We start from the raw sequence: 21,430 nt of genomic DNA on the forward strand, positions 1-21,430 counted from the left end.
ACAACAAGCCACAGAGGTAACGGTCCAAGGTACCAGTCGACACAGGATCTCGACTGAGCAATAAGTCGCTAGATTCTGACACGGCCAAGCGACAGAAGGCAACCCTCAAGAATAGCAACTAATGAGCAAGTTGCTTAAACTAGAGGACCTTGGTACCATCCCGGGATACTGATAAGAAATAACCAGTCACTTAAAAGGAATGTACTAATGATCCCACACCACAAAATAATGAGCACCAGATACAGCCCTAAACTGATCAATCCTCTATCTTAGACAATTAGATCAGATAACAGGGGTCCTAAGGACAATGTGTATGTGGGCTGAGGTACGTACACCCAGCATGATTTCGACCAGGTGATCTAATGTCCGCACCAAGATTGGACGAACATCAGTATAAGAGTTCCGTTAACTTTGTGTACGGGGCCGTCCCGGGTCGTGGAGACAAGGATACGGTAGATGGGATCGTCCCGGGTCGCGGAGACAAGGATACGGGAGATGGGGCCATCCCGGGCTGCGGAGACAAGGGTACGGAGATGGAAGACTGAGAGCTAGAAACACTAAGACTGAGGATATCAGATGGAAGATTGAAAGCTGTAAGCAAGACTGAAAGCATGAAGAATCAAGCTTGTGTGCTGTAAAGACAGTGTTGAACTCTTGAACTCGAGATATCTATAGTGGTGTTATTCTGTTATAAGATCTGTTGATTGTACCGGCCTTTGGTCTGACCCATCGGGATATTGGGGAATAACGAACGAATAATAATAAAACAGTCTGATATCTGGTTAGAGGAATTAGCGTCATTTCCTTACAGATTTGGCTGATTTTATTTTCGTACGTTGGTTCAGTCAGTAGCACTCTCGCCTCTGGGTCAGAAAGCTGTGAGTTCAAAGCCCACGAAACAAATGAGCTCGTCACTGTGAGCACTTGTCCAGCTAGGACCACCCTACCTGTTGGAGCATTGGCTTGCAGGATTAACAAGCTGAATGGGAAAAATCTTTGCCCTCAGTGACTAGTGGTAATGAGCCAGATTGGCTGCACGGAGACTTGTGAAGGGCACTATATAAATGCAAGTTGTTGCTGGCAGCCAACAGCAGTGGCCTGGAATAATACAAACCCACCAGGGACACTACCAAGACTGCTACAGGAGAAAGACACGATTCTGACATTTTGCTATAAAGCATGTCAACTTTGAGCCGGTTCAGCTTCAAGGAGACTTTAACCTCCTCTCCCCACTCGGTGCAAGTCCAATTTACATTTTACATAAACTTTGTGAAGCACATGAGACAGTGAATGTTAGATACTAATTAAAAGACCTTTCTTCCCCCCCCCCCATATCATGTGAACCTCCTCACAGTTGCCTGTGGAAACAAATCAAAATATTTTCATTAAGAAATTAATAGGCCAAGCTAACTAAGTTTAGTTCCAGGGCTTTCAAGTTAATACAAGCCCCATATCTTCCCCGCAAACTAGAACTACTAACAATTATCAAAAATTGAAATGCCAGTACCAGGCTGCTCCTCTCCCACAAAGTCAGAAAAGTGGAGAGATACAGTTGTGATTCTTTCTTTCTCTTGCTTCACCCCCATATATAGACTTTAGTAGTGTATAGCTGTCAATTCATAGAACATTTGCACACGTTGAAGGCATTATAAAACAAACACTTACTTTTCCTTTAGAGATGATATCAAGGAGCCTTCCTGGGGTACCACACAACACATTACAACCTTGCAAAACCTGACGGATTTGATGTCCTGTACTGGTTCCCCCATAAACTACAACAGGTCGAATAATAGTTCTGCAATATTAAAAGAAAACACAATAAGTTGATACAACTACAAGTCGAAGATTGATGTTGAGGGGAAACGATACACTGATTTTAAACAAAGGTCTTTCTACAAAGCACACATTACAATAAATTTGAGGTTTGTACTTTTAAAAAGAAAGGACAATGTTTCTTGGAACTAAAACGGCTACCCAAATTATTTGATGAATTCTCCCCACCCCTCCCCTAGAACTATAAAAGGGAAAAGCTTACAGTAAAGTCTGCATGGTTAAACACAACCCAATCCTCCACACACCTGCTTCAAATGCCAAAGAAACGGCAAGATTACACTGCATTAACTAAGTTACAGAAATCAGCAATAAATCGGTATTTAGAAACATTCAAATCCATCCTTTGCATTCACCATTACTATTCAAAAATACTGCAAACACAGATGCATACATGAGGAAGGAAGGAATAGAGGGGAGTGGAGGGGGGGGATGAAATTGTTCGATTGTACTTCATATGAACCTCTATACTTATTGGGCCAAATGGTCCGTTTCGGTGCTGTAGATTCTATGTACGATACAGCTGTGTCTCACAACACGGTTTGGGTTCCATTAATTTACAACCTGTGTCTATAACAAGGCGCAAAAGCTATTTTCACATCAGTCACCTCACTCCCCCACATGCTGAGCTGGTTCCTGCACTAAGGAAGTGACAGCAGCAGCAGCATCCAGCAAGAAGCAAGCGCAGAGAATGGGGCCCACAGTGCAACATAAAACAAATATTTTTTTAAATAAAAACTTACCCAAAGGAAAACTTCCTCGCTTCTAAATATATCTGATTGATCAGTTCACGTGTTGGAGCCACAATTACTACTTCTGGCTCCTGTAGTTCCTTGAATTGACTGGCTGCTACATCCCCTCTCATCAGCATTTCTAGTATTGGCAATAGGAAAGCGGCCTGTAACGATCATAAAGCAAAAAAATCACTTAAAAAAGTTTCCCATTCTCAAATCCAGAGACCACAAGACAATGGCAACCCACCCTTTGATGCTTTGTCACCCAGATTTATTTTCAAACCTAAAATGAGATAGTAATCTACTTGAACAACCAAAGCAAGTGTCCTTTCTGGATGTCGACATAAGAATTTTGGGCAATGAGGGTCGTTATTTCTAGAAATGCCTTAGCATCCCTCACCCCCCACAACCCAGGATGCTGAGGCTAATCTAGAAATACACAGCCATTTATCAACAGTCACATGGTGGATTTACCAGTAAATTAACAGATTTGGATACAAAGTGACAATTATCCAATTTCACAATTAGTTACAGTTTTCACTTCCCATTTCTACTCACTGTTTTTCCAGAACCCGTTTGAGCACAAGCCATCAAGTCCCGGCCAGCAAGTACGATTGGTACACCATGCTTCTGAACCGGTGTAGGCTTCAGGTATCCTGCCTTACTTATATTTTTATTCAAGGTTTCACACAGATGCGCTTCTGCAAATGTCTGGAACAAAAGCAGTCAGGTGCATTTTTGTTATTTTGGAACATTTTGCAGACTGCAATTGCACAGCATTATAGGATTTACTCTAAGTAAGGTTTTATACACACACGTGTCACATTCTCCAATGGAAAACATGCAAGGTACAAAGTTTCACCCACAAAATATACAGTCAATTCACTTCGCAGTATATTCTGTGAAGCGCTTTAATACCTCTCAACAATGTGATAGGGCGCTATAACAAATGCAAGGATTATTATTATTAAAACTTCTGAGCAGGGCATATGGATAGAGAATAGATATGATTATTCAGTCCACTAAACATTGGATTCATGATCCATAAAAATTCAGAAAAAGAGAGGGAGAGTAGGACAACCTTTTTGTGCAAAACAGTGTAAGCATTTTCATAGTACAAAATTAATAGGCGCTGAATTTTGCACTTTTTTTAAAAAATTGTTGTATAAGGCTACCAAAAAAAGCAAATTTTAGACAAATGCAGCGCTGTTAATTCACTAAAATATTTACAATAGTGATTTGGAAATTATGTTCACTGTGAGAACTAAAATAGTGGCCTGAATAGTTAGTTGCCCCATGACTAAAGCTTCTGCAAAGTGAAGCTCTTGTATTCTCCTGAATGCTGAATCAGGGAGCATTCTCAGTACAACAGAACAGTTGTTCTCAGTACAACTTTCTATCCCAAAAAGATGCAGAGCTTCCTAGTTCCAGAAATGCCAAGTATTTAGTGCCTGTCTCCAAAGCAGACAATTAATTCACACAGTTCATTATAAAATCGCCACAAGAAAAGGCTACTCACAATTTGCAAAGTTCAATATTTAAAGCCGGATGCAGCTGACCCTAATTTTCCAAGGGTCTAGATTTCCTCACAGATAGCACATTTCTCAACAGATGAAAGAAGCAATAGTCACAAGGGACTGATATGATTCTTACAGTAAACTAGGCTCTAATTTACTCATTTCTATGAACTCAATACCAACCAGGATTGCAGATGGAACATTGAATCCAGATACGTCAACAAGGATTTCATCATATTTATCAAAGTTAATACCAGTCTGATAGGGAGCAAAAATGGCACTTTCTTCTTCGGGTGGAGGCGGTGGAACATAGGTCACTTTGGGGGCTTCAAAGAAATAGATTAATCAGGTTTGCATTAATGTCAAGGTCTCATAACACACAGAATAACATCCCTTAAGCACAATAGAAAGGAGAAGTATATACAGTAGAACCTAACTAATCAGGCAAAGGTGACCTACTTAGTGAGGTGACCCGATTACTGAAACAGGTCGGGTGATTCAGGTCACTGATGTAATGTTAAGAGCATTGGTAATGGTCAAGGCTGATGAACGTTCACTAACAATACTTTATAATCTCATTATAAATAAAGACATTGTCACATTTAACACAAAAGCTGTCATGTATTAGCCTTCCTTTTGAGAATGCATCCAACTTGTGTTCTGCTAATGTACATAGATCACAGCTACTGTCTTATGACTTTTGCTCTTACTGTGTTTGATTAAGTCCATTCTCTCATGTAAGGACAACTCCTTCCGTGGTGGCGTGTTTACAGCACTTACTAAGAATTAGCAACAGGAGCTCAGGTTAGGCCACAGGAATCGGGTAAAGTCAATTTCCCGTTGGTGCCATTTCTACGATCCCAATACTCCCCGCACTGCGAATCCGCAATCGGAGCCCCCTCCACCCACAGTAGCAGCGTCGAGGAAACAGCGTGAGAAGCCTGTGGCCTAGCCCACTGTGTACTGTACAGGTTAGTAGCAGAGGGGGGTGTTTGTACTGTGTTTGAAGCGAAGGAGGGCGCTGTAGCGGTCGCAATCAATGACCATTATCCTGAATAGTGAAGTGCCCGGTTTACTGAAGCCAACAGCCTATCTTTTAGTGTAGACCATGAAAGAGAATGAAAATGTGCCCGCAATTGTAGGCGGCTGGATTACCAAGGCGACTGCAAACTGGGTTTCCACTGTATATTAAAAAAAATCACATGCAAAAAGCTGAGGCACATCAAAGTGCATTGTGAAATAGTTTGTGCTAAATACCCTCTCAATTACCCCCAGACACACACACACACACACCCCAGTCAGTCTCGCTGAACTGGCAGACAGTCTGAGAGCTAGACAAGAACAAGGGGAGGAGAGGGAGCAGGAACAAGCCGTTCTCAGATAACTACGAAGACCCAGGCAAAAAAAAACATCAGGTCATCAATGCTCCCCCACATAAAAAAAAATCTTGGTAAGGAATATATCGGGCCTGATGAATATTTTAATAAGATTTGTTTCTAATACCATTTTATACACGTAAAACAGCCATATATACAGGATCTCACCATGGGATCTACACCAAAAAAAAGTTATGAATTACCAAAGCTATAAGAGAAGTTCCACCATTATGTAGTGTGTTAGATGCTAGTTTCTATGTATATATAAGAAAATACAGGTGTTCTTTAAAATGCAATTGAAGGATTACCGATGATTCCTGAATGCCTTCTTTTGGTTAATTAATATAATTTACAGTAATCTATAATCCTCTAATCACCTTTAGGCATCAGCCTGCCTCAACTTGTACCAATCTTGCCTCAGTTGCAAGATTGAGGGTTCAAGCACGTTGAGACTTGAAAGTCGCTATGCAGAATGACAGCCAAAACATTTATTCACCATTTTGAGGAACTAAATCACTCTGCGACCATTAATTCCCTACCCCCCCCCACTTCTTTCCCCAGGGCACAAACCAAGCGAAAAGCCGCTTCTAGCCTCAGGTTCAATTATTTGGGAGACTTTATCTATCACTTAATTTGCTGCTCAGAAGCCAGAAAGGTCCAGCTAATTCTATACCTTAAATGTAAGTGGTATTCACATGAAAATTAATATGAAATGGGAAGTTAAATGAATGAAAACCATATCTACCTTAAAAGCCAACACAAGACCTGAACAACCAGGTCTTTGAAAATGAGTTTTACCTTGGTTTTTATTGTTGCCTTCAGAATCAGTTGAATTCCAAGGAGCTAAATAGAAACAGGGTTAACAATGTATTTAGAAAGACATTAATGAAGTAATTATTTTAGTGGATGCGAGAGACAGGAGAAAAGAAAGCTACATAGACGTTTTTGATCACTTGGAGAAGGCACAGACACAGTGGGCCGAATGACCTCCTTCTGTGCTGTATAATTCTATGATTTCATTACCATGCTTGAGTTTCCAAATAATACAAGTTGCACATATGTACATCACCTAAAGGTAGAATGGACCTTGGGCTTTTGTCATCCAGGATTTCTTATGTTCTTATATCTTGCAGAAGCCGACCAGAAAGAGATTGATCTGCTCCTCCAAATCTACCAAGGATCTAGGCTAGCTGGTCTGTCCTCACCAGGGCCTTGGAATACGGAGGACCAGCCTGGCTCAGGAACGTCACTGGAGACTGTCATAAAAGGTTGACTCAATTCTGACGTTCCATTACCAAGCACCTCACCTTAAGGTCAGCTCAGTCCCAAGGTCCCACTTACCATCCCATCCCCATGAGGATTAGATAAACCAAACACACACACACAATTTGGCAATTTAATGTTGCTGTGATTGTATAAAGTTTTACTGAGAGCTAGAATATTTCACTCAACTAAGTTGGGAAAAGTTACATAAAATTGCAACTTTTTATATTTCTTCCCAGTTTGACAATATAACCTCCCTCCCCACCTCTATAAGCAGCCTGTAGAGACTGGGGCATCTTTTCTAATCTCCTACCCCTCCCCGCCTTCCTTAGCTCCTGCATGTCCAGATCGGGCTTCCATTATGTAAAACTTTTCAAGGTGTTCTCCTGACGTGGAAAGGATGAACAAAAAAGATTATCTGTAGGTCCTCCTAGAGCTGGACCAGTGGGAGTGATCCAACAGCTCTCCGACTCACTGTCCTTTCTCCAGTGTCCAGCATGAATGAGGGACTACTTTTTTTTAAAAAATGGTAGAAATACATATGCAGTGCTGGAAAATGGTAGTAAATGATTACAACGGCATTTTCTGGCACCACATATGCATTTATTGCATTAGGGGCATTGTAATTACACTTAGCTCTCCTTCCACACACTCCACCCATTAATCTGGCCAGCCAGGTTTAACTATAAATAAATGTATAATACAACTAGTTTTTGTACACCACCACCTCTCTTTGTACTAACCTCTCAGTTTAGGATTAGACCCTGAAAAGATGTCTTCATTTCTACCTCTATAACCACCTGCAATTCAATCATTGAACTGATTAATTCCTGAAGTTTTTTTTAAAAAAATACAATAGTAAGGCGTGATATACACAAGGCAATCCGAAATGATCAAATCAGATAAAATTAGTGATACACATTGATGTTACTAATGTATGTGGATCTTGGTATCAGCAAAAGGAAGAAAAAGCAGTTTGAAAATCGGATAATAGCCGCTGTGACAGCCATTTCTCACCCAGTCAAATAAAAATAATAAACACTAAAACACTCCAAAAATCTCACCTCTTATTCCAGATGTACTAGAGAATCCACCTCTTCCACAACTTGAACTAAATCCACTCCCATCACCTAGAAATAATATAGAACATGGTATCTTATAACTACACATGTTGATATGCAGTTCTACAATACTATCAGAAACCCTTGGTGACTTTCTTACTCCCGCACCGCCCTCCCACCCCCAAATGTAGTCCCCTACCACAGATCTAGCATACAACTATGGATCGAAGCTGGAACACAATAAAAATGCTTGTCTGGCAAGCGTGAGGACCCCCGTTCGATTCCCAGGTGGAGCAAACCTTGGGCAAGTATCCTTACTCCACACATCTGTTTACCTAGCAGTAAGTTGGAACCCAGTTGTTAGTCGATTGGCGGATCCCTATCCCTCTCTCTCCAAATAATAAATAAGGTCACTCAATTCACAATTTGTAAATCACTGCTTTGTGTGATTGGCTGCCACGTTTCGCCCACAAATAGTCAATCCACTTTACAATATATTCTGTGAAATGCTTTGGAGATGTCTCAACAATGTGATAAGGCGCTATATCAAATGCAGGGAATATTATTATATTATTATTTGTGGACGAATGTGGCAGCCAATTTGCACAATGATGTCCGCATGAAATGAATAATCAATTTTTATTGCAGGAGGATTGTTGGCCCGGACACACAGAGAAACTCCCTTATCTTTTCAAATAGTGCCATGAGACCTTAAATGTCCACCTGAACAGGCAGACCGGACCTTGGTTATAAGTCTCATCCAAAGGACAGCACTTCTTGACAAAACCTCCAGCACTGCATTGGAGTGCTGCATTACCCTATCCAAGTTCAAGTCCCGACGTGGGGATTGAACCCACAATCTTCTAACTCAGAGGCAAGAGTGCTACCAACTGAGCCAGGCTGATCCCCAGACAACTTACAGATCCACAGTGCAAATGTGTTCAATTTAAACACCCTCACCTGGATGATTTGCAAACCCTCTCCTTGCACTAAAGCTACCTCTACCAACAGGAGGGCCGTCTCCACTTGCTTTTTCAATGGCTGTATAAAGAAAATTAGCATTTAGGATCTCACAAACTAGGTGAAGCTACCCTAAATAAAATCTTCATGTACCACAAACCATACACCAAACATTTAAAGCAGGTTCTTTAGAAAAAATTCTATGACTCGGAAAAGTAGATTCCTTGGTGAATAACTCAAGATTCCAGTGTCACTAACTATTTTTAAATGTCTGTTCTCTCTATCCATCACCTCACCTGGGATTAACCTATTTTTGAAATGCAGGAGTGCTATGAATCTATCCTTGAGAGATTTTTTTTGCTAATAGGAAAGAATAGAGATCTAGAAAAAGTGTCTACTTGCGACTAATGGCATGGATTCAATAATCAGGAATTAAGTTTCAATCTAAACTATAGATACCCTATGATATGTTGATCTTTCTCAGTCAAGTACAGAAACATAAATTTAACATGCATAAGACGGGTTGCTGGATGATTTTTTTCTAATATCGTTCAAAACGTACACAAATTGAAGAGGTTTCAATTCAATATGAAAAAATTGATTGCATCCATTTTCACATAATTTCACAAACCCACAGAAATCATAGTAATTATATAAAATGAAAAACAAAAATTGTGACTTTTGTTGAACAAATTGCTCCCCAAACATTGTGACTTTTGTTGAACAAATTGCTCCCCAAAGAATTCCACTCAGAGCAGACAACCGTGTTTTCCAACCCATGCTCCTGGCATAATAATAATCCTTGCATTTGATTATAACAACAACTTGGATTTATATAGCATCCTCCACGCCAGACGGCGTCTCAGAGCGCTTCACAGTAACGGATTACAGGGCCGTGCCAGGGGGAGTGGGAGGAAGGTGACCAAAGGCGCGATTATAGCACCTTATCATGTCTTCAAGTCGTCTCAAAAGCACTTCACAGAATATACTGTAAAGTGAAACTAAATATATTCCTTGTAATAATAATAATCCCAAAATTTGATATTGCGCTTATCACATCAATGCAGGTGCTTATGAAGAAATGCTAGGACTTAGAAAGCTCTTCACAGTACAGATTGTAAAGTGAATCAACTGTATTTTGAGGGCGAATTGCACAATTTTCTTTTTAGAAAGTACTAAAACAACATTCCGTAGACTCACAACAGAACATGGAAGAAAGAAAACACAGCGTCGAGGATTCCTAAGAACTAAAAGTTACAACATCTGTAGGTTTTCATGGTCAGTACCATTCTGTGGGCTGGATCTCGGAAATCCCCCACGGTTACCTCTTCCAAAGCCGCATCCTCTAACAACTCTGCTGCCAAATTCACTTTCATTTACTGTGGTTGTTTCGGCAAAACCTGCAACTGCATTACAACAATATTATAATGTAGTATTAAAAAATGGGTATTGAAAACATACTGTATTACTAGCCAAGATCTGTGAATTAATGCGATAGAAATAGCTTATTATGAATCAAAGCCACTCACTCACCAAAACACAGTGGCTGCAACATAAGAACATAAGAAATAGGAGCAGGAGTAGGCCATTCAGCCCCTCAAGCCTGCCCCACCATTTAATAAGATCATGGCTGATCTTCTAACCTAATTCCATTTACCCGTCCTATCCCCATATCCCTTAATCCCTTCAGTTTTTAAAAATCTATCGATCTCAGTCTTGAAGATGTTCAATGACTGAGCATCCACAGCCTTCTGGGGTAGAGAATTCCATAAATTCACTACCCTCTGAGTGAAGAAATGTTTTCTCAACTCAGTTCTAAAGGGCTGACCTTTAATCCTGAGACTATGACCCCTAGTTTCAGATTTTCCAACCAGGGGAAACAGTCTCACAATATCTATCCTGTCAAGACTCTTAAGAATCTTATAGATCTTATAGATCTTATAAAGATCACCTCTGATTCTTCTATATTCTAGAGAATATAGGCCTAGTCTACTCAACCTCTCCTCGTAGGTCAACCCCCTCATCCCAGGAACCAACAGTGATGGATATCATGAAACTTTTAAACAAGAGGGGGAAAGAAGGCTGGGAACATAACTGCTATAACTGTCATCAAACAAGGAATTAAACTAGTCTAAGACACAAAAGTCAGTGGCTACCAAATTTTATTCTTGCCCCTCCACAAAATGGTGTGCACTAAAACAAATAACTCACCGGGCTGTTTCTCAAATATGTAGCTGCTGTTTGTATCAAAGCCATTCCCATCTCCAGATCCTTAAAATTTAAAGAAAAACACAATATTAACTCTTAATTTAACAGGAGTGGGAGGAAATCTGAAGACTGGCTTCAGTGAGAAAAATCAGAATATACAACTAAAATCAATTCCAAACACATTTTAACATTCTCAACCACAGCTGATTTTTTGTTTTGATTCTTCAAAGTGACTATGCATCACTAAGAGAGGGAGATTTCCTCCCTTATGCCATTTGAGTCCAACACTGGGCAGGTAAAACCTGGCTTGAGAACATACACTTGTTCTCCTTCTGTGGGGAGAATTTGCTGCTTCAAAAGAGAAAATCAAAATGCACAAGTATTACCTGGATACAAATGGTGCCTCTTAAAATTGGAATTCACTACTGACCTGTACAGCTCACTGGCCCACCAACATGCTGTTCCTTAGACACGTGCAATTAAGTAATTTATGGAGAGAGAATGTTTAGGGCCACTACATTAGGGTGAAACGTTGGTAATGTTTCCAACAATAAATTAAGTGATGAATTCCACCAAACTGCATTGCAACAGGTATCAATTTCATTATAGCATGTTGGTACCAATGTTAAATAAGGTTAACATAACATGTAGGAGCAGGAGTAGGCCATTCGGCCCTTCGAGCCTGCCCCGCCATTCAATCATGGCTGATCTTCTAATCTAACTCCAGCTAATAACCTGACCCTGCCTTATCCCCATATCCCTTAATCCCTTTTGCAACAAGAAATCTTTCTATCTCAGTCTTGAATATGGTTAAGGACTGAGCGTCAACAGCGCTTTGGGGTAGCAACTTCCATACATTCACCACCCTTTGAGTGAAGAAGTTCTTCCTCAACTCAGTGCGAAAGGGCTGCCTTTGATTTTAAGGTTGTGACCCCTGGTTTTAGTTTCTCCAACCAGGGGAAACAATCTCCCACTATCTACTCTATCATGCCCTTTGATGATCTTATAGGTTTCTATAAGATCCCCTCTAATTCTTCTATATTCTAGAGAATATAGGCCCAAATTGGTCAGCCTATCCTTGTAACTCATCCCCTTCATCCCTGGTACTAACCTAGTAAATCTATGCTGCACCCTCTCCAAAGCAAGTACGTCCTTCCTTAAATAAGGAGACCAAAACTGCACACAGTATTCCAGGTGTGGTCTCACCAGGGCCCTATACAGTTGCAGCAAGACTTCCCTACTCTTATACTCTAATCCTTTCATAATGAATGCTAACAAACCGTTCGCCTTCCTAATTGCTGCTGCACCTGCAGACTAACTTTCTGTGATTGGTGTACAAGGACACCCAAGTCCCTCTGGACGCTAACACATTCCAATCTCTCCCCTTCTAAAATATAACCCGTTCTACTATTTTTGCTACCTAGGTGGATGACTTCGCACTTCCCTACATTATACTTCATCTGCCACCTACCTGCCCAATCACCTAACCTATCTATGTCTCACTGCATTTTTTTAATGCCGTCCTCTGTATTGACACTTCCTCCTAGTTTTGTGTCTAGATCGTTGATATAGATGGTAAATAGCTGAGGCCCAAGGACTGATCCTTGTGGCACTCCACTAGTCACATCCCGCCAATCTGAAAAGGACCCATTTATCCCTACTCTTTGTTTCCTACCCGTTAACCATTCCCCAATCCACATTAATATGCTCCCCCCAATTTCATGGGCCCTTATCTTTTGGACTAACCTTTTATGCGGCACCTTATCGAATGCCTTCTGGAAGTCCAAATAACCACATCCACTGATTCACCCTTATCTAGTTTACTCAAAATATCCTCAAAAAACTCTATGAGATTTATCAAACATGACTTCCCTTTTATAAAGCCATGTTGACTTGGCCTAATTATATTGTGCTCCCCTAAATACCGGACTACCACATCCGTAATCAACGATTCTAAAAATTTTCCTATCACTGATGTGAGACTAACTGGCCTATAGTTCCCCATCTTTTCCTCCACCTTTTTTAAATAGGTTGACACCAATGGAAAAACAAACATTTTACAGAAGCAACACAAACAAGAGTTGGGCAAATTAAAAGCATCAGTGTGGATCTTACCTTGCTTCCCAAATCCACCAAATCCAGTGCTATTGCCAAATGTATTGCTACATCTCTTCCCAAAATTTGCTGCTTCAGAACCTTAAGAGGAAATCAAACGCACAAGAAACATTGTGACAAGAGCTAAACAACATACCAACCACCCCAAAGTCTTCCAGCGCTTATTGTTGTATTTTTCTCATTAGCAACATGAAAGTGTACGTTTCTGTAAAGCTTCTTTAGAGCTTCGGTACTTAGTTAAATTAGCGTCATTCTTTGCCTCCTACCCCCACCAAGAACAATGTTTCAGGGTCCATACAGTCTCACTATCTAGTGGTATCTGGGTCAGAAGATTGTGTTCAAGTCCACATCAAGCTCTGACTTCAGTGTAGGCTGACATCAGATCGGGGGATTTGGACCTGAGCTGGGGATCAGGAGGGGGGCAGGGGTAGGAAGATGATCAAAGGGGTGGCCAAAAAGGAGGGTCTTGTGATGGGCCTTGAAGGAGGCAACGGAGGGAGCGAGACAAAGAGACTGGGATGTAATTCCAAAGGGTAGAGGGAGAGAGGCTAAAGGCCTGACTGCCGATAATGGGGCAGGCTGGGCAGGAGAAATAGTAGTTATGTACATACCCTCACCCTGACCACTTCCCCCCTGCTCGGGTCCTGACCCAACTGTACAGCGCCTTCGGACGTCCTCCTGACGTGAAAGGCGCTCAATAAATGGAATCTTGTTGTTGTTGTTGTTATGTAGTTAATATAATTTACACTGGGGTGGGTTTTGTGGGCAATGATTTGCAAGTATCCAACATAACTAGGTTTAAAATATGCACCTTATTAGGAAACGGTGGTGGTATGTTTTTCAGTTCCATTAAGACCACCCATTTCAGACCTCCCCACTGACAACAACAAAATTACATTTATAGAGCGCCTTTCACGTCGGGAGGACGTCCCAAAGAGCTGGAACTGCTCAATTGACATCAACTCAGTTGGAAATAGCACTGTTCTGCAGTCTTATTATTCCATATTGACAACTGTAGGGCATTAAAGCTAAGAAAAGTCAGCTACGACACTAACACAGGCCACTTCAGGCATTATTTATATTTGATACTGAAACAGTATCCCCTCTCATCTGCCCTGACCACTCCAGATATTAAAGCTACACAAGTGTGCGCATCAGGAACTTTGAGTGTTTACAAAGCAATAGTGACACCCAGTGGCAAAATATTAGAAATGCTTTATAATATTATAAAAGTAATTATTTGGTCATTCAATCCGCAAAGGTTTGTGGGACACTGCTGTGCGCAACTGGCTGCTGCGTTTCACCCATAAAACATAGTCAATTACAGTATATTCTGTGAAGCGCTTTAAGACGTCAGGCACTACATTAAATGTAAGAATTATTTTTAGTGTTAATATAATAAAATTGGCATAACATTATAACCAAAGTATCAATCTTTCCTGTTGTTCACTGAAGTGGTAAGTGCATTGATCAACAGTAGACCATTCAGCCCCTCAAGCCTGTTCATGGCTGATCTGTACCTCAACTCCAATTGCCCACCCTTGCCTCATATCCCTTGGTACCCTGACCTAACAAATAGCTATCCATCTTGATCTTGAAAATGTGAATGGATACAGCATCCACAGCCTTTTGGGGGAAGAGTGTTCCAGATTTCCACTACCCTTTGGGTGCAAAACTGCCTAATTTTACTCGTAACCTCTAATTTAAGATGATGCTCCCTTATTCTGGGCTCCCTACCATAGGAAATAGTTTCCGTGTATCTATCCTATCAAATCCCTTTATTATTTTAAAAACCGCAAATTGATCATTTAAAAACCTCAAACCGACACTAAAATTGTCTGTTTGAATCAGAATCTGAGATTCTGCCTATTTAAAAAAGCAAACGTGATCTTCAAAATCACTAGAAGATTGGAAACTAAACTGATAACAGCTCAAGTACACAGAGCACAAACAACTTGATATACGTAATCTGAGTTTCAACACAGGCCTCCACTTAAAAATGAAAAAAACTTCACTTTTGAGAATTTTCACTCTGTTACAAAGAAACTGCACTTCTTTCCAGAAAATGCCATAAACAGTTTATTTCTACAAACCAAATACAAATTTCAAGATCGCACAAAAGACTGTAAACATCCCTTAGCTGGAGAAATCTGCTGCTCAGTTGTATGTTGTCAAATTCAATCCGAACCCTCTCTCAAGTGCAGTTCAACATAAATAAACTGATTTTGGAATGAGAGAAAATACCAATTTTAAAATCATGTAAACACGTGTGTGTGGGAAGTAGCATTTGACTGATTATATAGGTGTATAGCCTTTTACAAAACAAGTTCTACCCATTTCTAATCGCCCTCTACCCAGTTTCAAACTGAATTTTAAAATGGGGACTTAGCATACCATTAACATTATAAATTGCTGTATACACTGCATTTTAACACTAGACATGCTACAATTAGCCTACCAAAGGTACACTGCACTTAACAGTAATTAACAAAGCACAAGTTCTCTCTCTCTCTCTCTCATTCGAACCAGATGAGACTTGTTATAAATTTCTTCCTTTTCTCACCTTCAGCGGGCATGGGATAAATTACAGCATCGTAGGGTACAAAAACTGACCTTGCCACCAGATTTAAGCAATCATGATGAAGATCAGATTTCGCTATGGTTATTCACTTGTGCTTTGTTTAATAAGATTTTTGAAATATTTTAACATAAAATGTTATGTCCTATAGCTCAGTGGTTAGAGCACTTGCCTCGCAAGCGAGAGACAATTCCCGGCAGAGCAAAACCTTAGGCAAGTTTCCTTACCACACACCTGATAATAATCCCTCAAGAAAAAAAAACAATTTGATCACTTCAATCCACGATTGTTTGTGGGACACTGCTGTGTGTAATTGGCTGCCGCGTTTCGCTCACAAATATAGTCAATTCACTTTACAGTATATTCTGTGAAACGCTTTAAGACGTCTTAAAGACATGAAAAGCGCTATATCAAATGCAAGGAATATTATAATATGCCCAATTAACGTTTCCTATTAGAAATGGATAGGTGTATGGCTTGAGAACAGTAATAACAACCGTTGCATTTGATATAGAACCTTATCGCAACAAAACGTCTCAAAGACTTTCTCTGTGAAGTATAAGAGACATGGGAGCTAATTTCCACACAGCGGAATCCCAGGATATGAATGAATGATTTTTTAAATCTGGGAATTGACAGTTTCGACACCAGGAGAAACTCCCTTCTCTTTTCAAATTGTGGTGCTCACCTGAATAAACTGGATATAGGAATAGGTACAGATCGTGCCACAAGACACTGGGGGGAGGAAGTAATTATCCAGAAGCTATGATTGAATAAATGAGGGGAAATACTTTATTAATACTGGGATAGGAGAATACAGCTGATGGATGGAGATAATAATAATAATCCTTGCATTTGATGGTTAAGGTCTAGTCCATATCTTGAAAGGAACAGGGCTTTATTGTATCCCTTTTCACACTCATTTGTACAGATTTTTAAAAAATATAAAATAATCCTTGCATTTGATATAGCGCCTTATCACGTCTTCGAGACGTCTCAAAGCACCTCACAGAATATACTGTAAAGTGAAGTGACTATATTTGTGGGCCAAACGCGGCAGCCAATTGCGTACAGCAATGTCCCACAAACAGTAGTGGACTGAAGTGACCGAAGGAAATATTGATACTTTGGTTATATTATGCCAACTTTATTATATATTATATTAACAATAAAAACAATTATGCATTTGATGTAGTGCCTTATCAAGTCGTTGAGATGTCTTAAAAGCACTTCACAGAATATACTGTAATTGACTACGTTTTGTGGGCGAAATCCAGCAGCCAATTGCGCACAGAGGTGTCCCACAAACCACTGCAGACTGAATGACCAAATTATTATTTGCACAAATTGGTGTTGATCTCAAATGTGTGTGTAAACCAGCCTTTGTTCCCTTGAGCACTGAAAGACTCTACAATACCCTACCTTTTGACTCAAATATCTGATTACCATTGATAGCACCTTCTTTCACTGGAGATCTAAGGCCAGCCTAGATTGGAGAAAAACAAACATTCAATATTCAATTTGAAAAGAAAAGTAATTTAATATATAAATGTAAGTTTTTCTTGCAAATAATGCCCTACATCTAAAGTAACTCCTCTGAGCACTTCATAGGGACGAGGTTGGCCACAATAATAATAATAATAATAATAAAAGCTGGGGCAGAAGAGGGATGCAGCAGAGGCGTGCTCAAGAGAGGTAGGATTTGAAAAAAGCTTAAACAACAGAAAGAGAGGAGTCGAGACAGAGAGTTGCAGAGATTAGGGGCATATGAACTGAAGGCTCTGCGTTCAAATACATCTCAAACCAGTGACTCCAGATTGGCCGATGTTCTTTCGGTTTGTCTGGAAGACATCAGGGCCTGGATGAGTGAAAACATCCTACAACTAAAGACGGAAGCCATAATCATTGGCTCCTATCAACGTCTTCTATCCTGCGGGTCTGACCTCCTCAACCTCCCTGGCCTAGCCTCAGACTGAACAAACCAGTGCACAACCTAGACATTTGGTTTGACCCACTGCTGTCCTTCTTTACCCACATCCAGTCCCTAACCAGGACCACTTTCTTCCACCGCTGTCATATTGTGCGCTTCCAACCGTACCTTAACCCAGACGCAGCCGAAACACCTGTGCATGTGTTCATCACCTCCCAATTCAACTTCTCAAATGCCCTATTTGTCAGTCTCCCCAGCTCCACAATGCACAGGATCCAGCCGATCCAAAATTCTGCTGCCTGCATACTCACCCATACTGAACTATATGCCCATCACACCAGTTCTAGCCAGGCTTTACTGGCTCCCTATCGTCGAATGCATCATAAAATAATGGCAATCCTCAGACTCGTTTTCAAATCCTTTCATCCCCTGGCACCTCCCTACCTCTCCGACCTGCTTACCCCGCAACCCACAACCTCTGCTTGACTGGCTCCAGCCTTCTGCATGTCCTTCTTGCCCTCCGTTCCATCGTTGGTGGAGGCGCTTTTAGCCACTATGTCCCGAAACTCTAACACACTCCTCCTCTATCCCTCTGCATTAACCATTCCTTCCTCATCTTTAGGTCGTGCCTGAAGACCTTCCTATTTGATCTTGGCTACGGTCACCTCCCTCCCAGCTCGGAGTCGTGCTCCACCACTGTCAAGCATTCTGGGAAGCTACCCTGCTATATAAATGCAAGTTGTTGTTGACCATACCATGTCAAAGAACGATGGAATAACTGCAGTGGGTTCAGTTCCAAACTCTGCATCCCAATCTTCTGCCATGGTATTCCAGTATTTATCTGCAACACAGTTACAGGATCTGTGCACAAAACAGGAGCGAGGGGAAATCAAAAGTCAAAAGCAAGTATGCATGATTCTGAATAAAGTTATGGGAGCTGGGTGGGGGGGGGGCGTGAGGGGAAGAGGAGTGCGGGGAGGAAGAGGAGTGCGGGGAGGAAGAGGAGTGCGGGGAGGAAGAGGAGTGCGGGGAGGAAGAGGAGTGCGGGGAGGAAGAGGAGTGCGGGGAGGAAGAGGAGTGCGGGGAGGAAGAGGAGTGCGGGGAGGAAGAGGAGTGCGGGGAGGAAGAGGAGTGCGGGGAGGAAGAGAGGCTAATTTGAATAGCAATGGTTATTTAATGGCTCCTCTCTCCCCCACTCCTCCTCTATGGTGAGGTAACCTGCATTTTCACTCAATGTAAAATTCTGAGATAATTATCTCGGCAATTTCTATCACAAATCTATGACTTAAAACTAAACAAAATGTATGTCAAACCCAGCAACACAAGTTGAATAGCACAATGAATCAATCGATGCTTCAGAGAAACATCACAAGTCCTCACACAGCAATTTTCTACTGAACAACAATTTGCATTCATAAAGCACCCGTCACACAGGCAGAGCTCAACACAAGTTGAGGAGAGATGACCGAAAGCACAGTCAAAGATCTGAATATGATCTGAAGACAGGCAAAGAGGGTTGAGGGGATTGAAGCAGATCATTCAAGAATTCCTCAACTAAGGCAAAGTGTGGTTATGTCGAGATAAGGACTTTTAGTGCTGAATTAAAATTTGGACCAGAAACCAAATTATTACTCACATTCACATCTTCAGTTAAGAACTGTGGGTGGTTCAGCCTTTGGGACGCCCTCCCGACGTGAAAGGCGCCCTATAAATGTAATTTTGTTGTTGTTGTTCTCCACTTATGTTCTTATGGAGACAGTTGAAGCAGGAAGTGTTGATTCTTTCAAACAAAGATTAGATAGTTTCCTTTTAGAAAATAACATTATGGGACATAGGTAGTTTTGAGACATATGTGCATGCGACCGCCAGGAAGGTGGAAGACGAACTGGGTTTACCTTGGTCTTTTTTCGTCTAGCATTTCTTATATTCTTATGGTTGGATATAGAGGGGGGAAAGCATAGATCATAAGAAAGTACAATTGTTACAATAGACCACATCTTAAGTAGTGCACCACTTGAATTGAAGTCACCCAACTTTTAACAATTCATTATTGTTCAGGCTGCTCAATCTCATCGCAAGATGACTCGATTGCCCAAAGCCCAACATAGCTACAGTAGAACCTTTTTGGATAGCTTCAAAATCAAACAAGTGAGGTGCGGGACAGTGGTATGAGTTCTCGGGGTCTCTTCGCTGTCGGGGAAAAGTCATTTGAAAAAAAAGTTTATCAGTCGGAAAAAGAAAACTATAAAAGTGTTAAGCAGGCGTTGGCGTTGGCACAGCAACAGCCCCAATGAGACGTGCATGATTTTTGATGGGGACGGTACACGACTAAAAAGCTTTGTTTAGGGTTTTTCTTTTGAAAATGGCTGAATATGAGACTCAAACAAGAAAAATTGGGGAGACAGAGGGGCAACTCAGACTCATGCGAAACTGGTTCCCTCGTAACATCTGGATCTGGACTGCGTTGCCCGGGAAGGGCGGCGGAAGCCGATTCGACAACAACTTCCAGGAGAGAAGCAAACGATTGCTCGGGGAGGACGGGTTTGCAGAGCTGTTGGGGAGAGAGCGCGCGGGGGGGAGTGGGACCGAATTGCGATAACTCTTTTCGAAGGGCCGGGACAGACACGATGGGCCGAATGGCCTCCTCCTGCGCCGCACGATTCCCTGTGTCCATTCTCGGTCAACAAAAACCTGGGCTGAGGATCGCCGGGGACACAGCAGCTCAGCGCTCGGCTGATTGGGGTATCAATGCCGTGGCTCTGGTGGGGGGGTCCTCAAAAGAAGAAGTGTGAACGTAAGAATGAGGACAAACAACACAACAACAGAGACGCAATTCGACGATGGCAAACAGCAGCTGCGAGTCCCGAAGGCTCCGGGTCCGACGGCACTGCTGTCGCGTTATATGTGGGGAAAAAAAAGCGGCTCTGAGCGCCCGGAGCGGAGCGGAGCAGAGGCTGAACTTTGGAGTGAGTGAGTGAGTGAGTGAGAGAGAGAGAGAGAGTGAGTGAGAGAGTGAGAGAGTGAGTGAGTGAGAGAGAGAGAGAGAGAGAGTGAGAGAGAGAGTGAGTGAGAGAGAGAGAGAGCCACAGCCACTCAACTCCGGGACACTTTGGCGGCTTCGTCGCACGACGGACGAGTTTCGGGGACACGTTTCGGCGCCTTCCTCCCTCCCTCCCTCCCTCCTCCCCCTCTCCCCCCCACCCACCCGGAGCCCCACCAACAAGAGAGAGGCAGAGAGGCGGGAGGGAGGCAGACGGTGCGGTTACCTGGTGAGGAGGGGGAGAGGGAGAGGGGGAGGGAGGGAGGAGGCCGCCGCCGCCGCCGCACTGACTGACGGAGCGTCTGAGCTCGGCCCTGAATTGGCGCGTTTTCCAGCCTCGCGTGGGGCTGACGCACGCGCGGGCGCGGGCGGGCGGGCGGGCGGGCGCGCACGCACGCACGCACGCACGCACGCGGCGCAGCGAGCTCGGAGCGCGCCGGCGGACGCCCCTCGTGACGTCACAATGCGCGCGTCGCGTCGGAGGAGCAGGGCGGGCGGGGCCGTGCGTGCGTGCGATTGTGACGCGTCGGGGGCAATACGACCCCCCCCCCCCCGCGCCAGACGGCCGCTCTGCTGCCTGAACCCCGGGCGACGTGTGACATTGGGCTACTTTTTGGGCTACAAATGCATTCATTGCTGTCGGGTGACTGGACACAGCTGAGCCGCACAGACAGACACTCATTGCACAAAGCTGCAAGTGGGGTCTCTGCACAGTTTGCACGTTGGGGTGGGTGGGGAGGGGGGGTTGAACCCGAGTTTACCGGGGGAAAAAAACACTGAACGGATGGCAACCAAAACTCCTTCCCCATTTCCTCACC

General features: G+C 42.4%; 1 protein-coding gene across 7 annotated transcripts in view; it reads right to left on the bottom strand.

Moving 5' to 3' along the window:
- ddx4 (DEAD (Asp-Glu-Ala-Asp) box polypeptide 4) overlaps nucleotides 1-21,430 on the bottom strand; it is a 34,947-nt gene that overhangs the window by 12,200 nt on the left and 1,317 nt on the right. For 2 of the 7 annotated variants that reach the window (XM_042335274.1, XM_042335248.1), the window contains exons 1-14: nucleotides 19,468-19,525; nucleotides 18,328-18,433; nucleotides 17,065-17,128; nucleotides 13,065-13,145; nucleotides 10,953-11,012; nucleotides 10,028-10,147; nucleotides 8,742-8,822; nucleotides 7,785-7,850; nucleotides 7,464-7,520; nucleotides 6,256-6,300; nucleotides 4,265-4,407; nucleotides 3,123-3,275; nucleotides 2,574-2,728; nucleotides 1,666-1,795 (exon numbers count right to left, since the gene is read on the bottom strand). In XM_042335274.1, the coding sequence (XP_042191208.1) occupies nucleotides 1,666-1,795; nucleotides 2,574-2,728; nucleotides 3,123-3,275; nucleotides 4,265-4,407; nucleotides 6,256-6,300; nucleotides 7,464-7,520; nucleotides 7,785-7,850; nucleotides 8,742-8,822; nucleotides 10,028-10,147; nucleotides 10,953-11,012; nucleotides 13,065-13,145; nucleotides 17,065-17,128; nucleotides 18,328-18,433; nucleotides 19,468-19,490 (1,284 nt within the window). In that variant the 5' untranslated portion in view covers nucleotides 19,491-19,525. Of the gene's footprint in view, nucleotides 1-1,665; nucleotides 1,796-2,573; nucleotides 2,729-3,122; nucleotides 3,276-4,264; nucleotides 4,408-6,255; nucleotides 6,301-7,463; nucleotides 7,521-7,784; nucleotides 7,851-8,741; nucleotides 8,823-10,027; nucleotides 10,148-10,952; nucleotides 11,013-13,064; nucleotides 13,146-17,064; nucleotides 17,129-18,327; nucleotides 18,434-19,467; nucleotides 19,526-20,838; nucleotides 20,883-21,430 lie in introns of those variants that run through there. The other 5 variants (XM_042335259.1, XM_042335251.1, XM_042335257.1 and 2 more) reach the window with 5 other exon arrangements.

Source organism: Callorhinchus milii, unplaced genomic scaffold, assembly GCF_018977255.1.
Source record: "Callorhinchus milii isolate IMCB2004 unplaced genomic scaffold, IMCB_Cmil_1.0 Scaffold1, whole genome shotgun sequence".
Lineage (NCBI taxonomy): Eukaryota > Metazoa > Chordata > Chondrichthyes > Chimaeriformes > Callorhinchidae > Callorhinchus > Callorhinchus milii.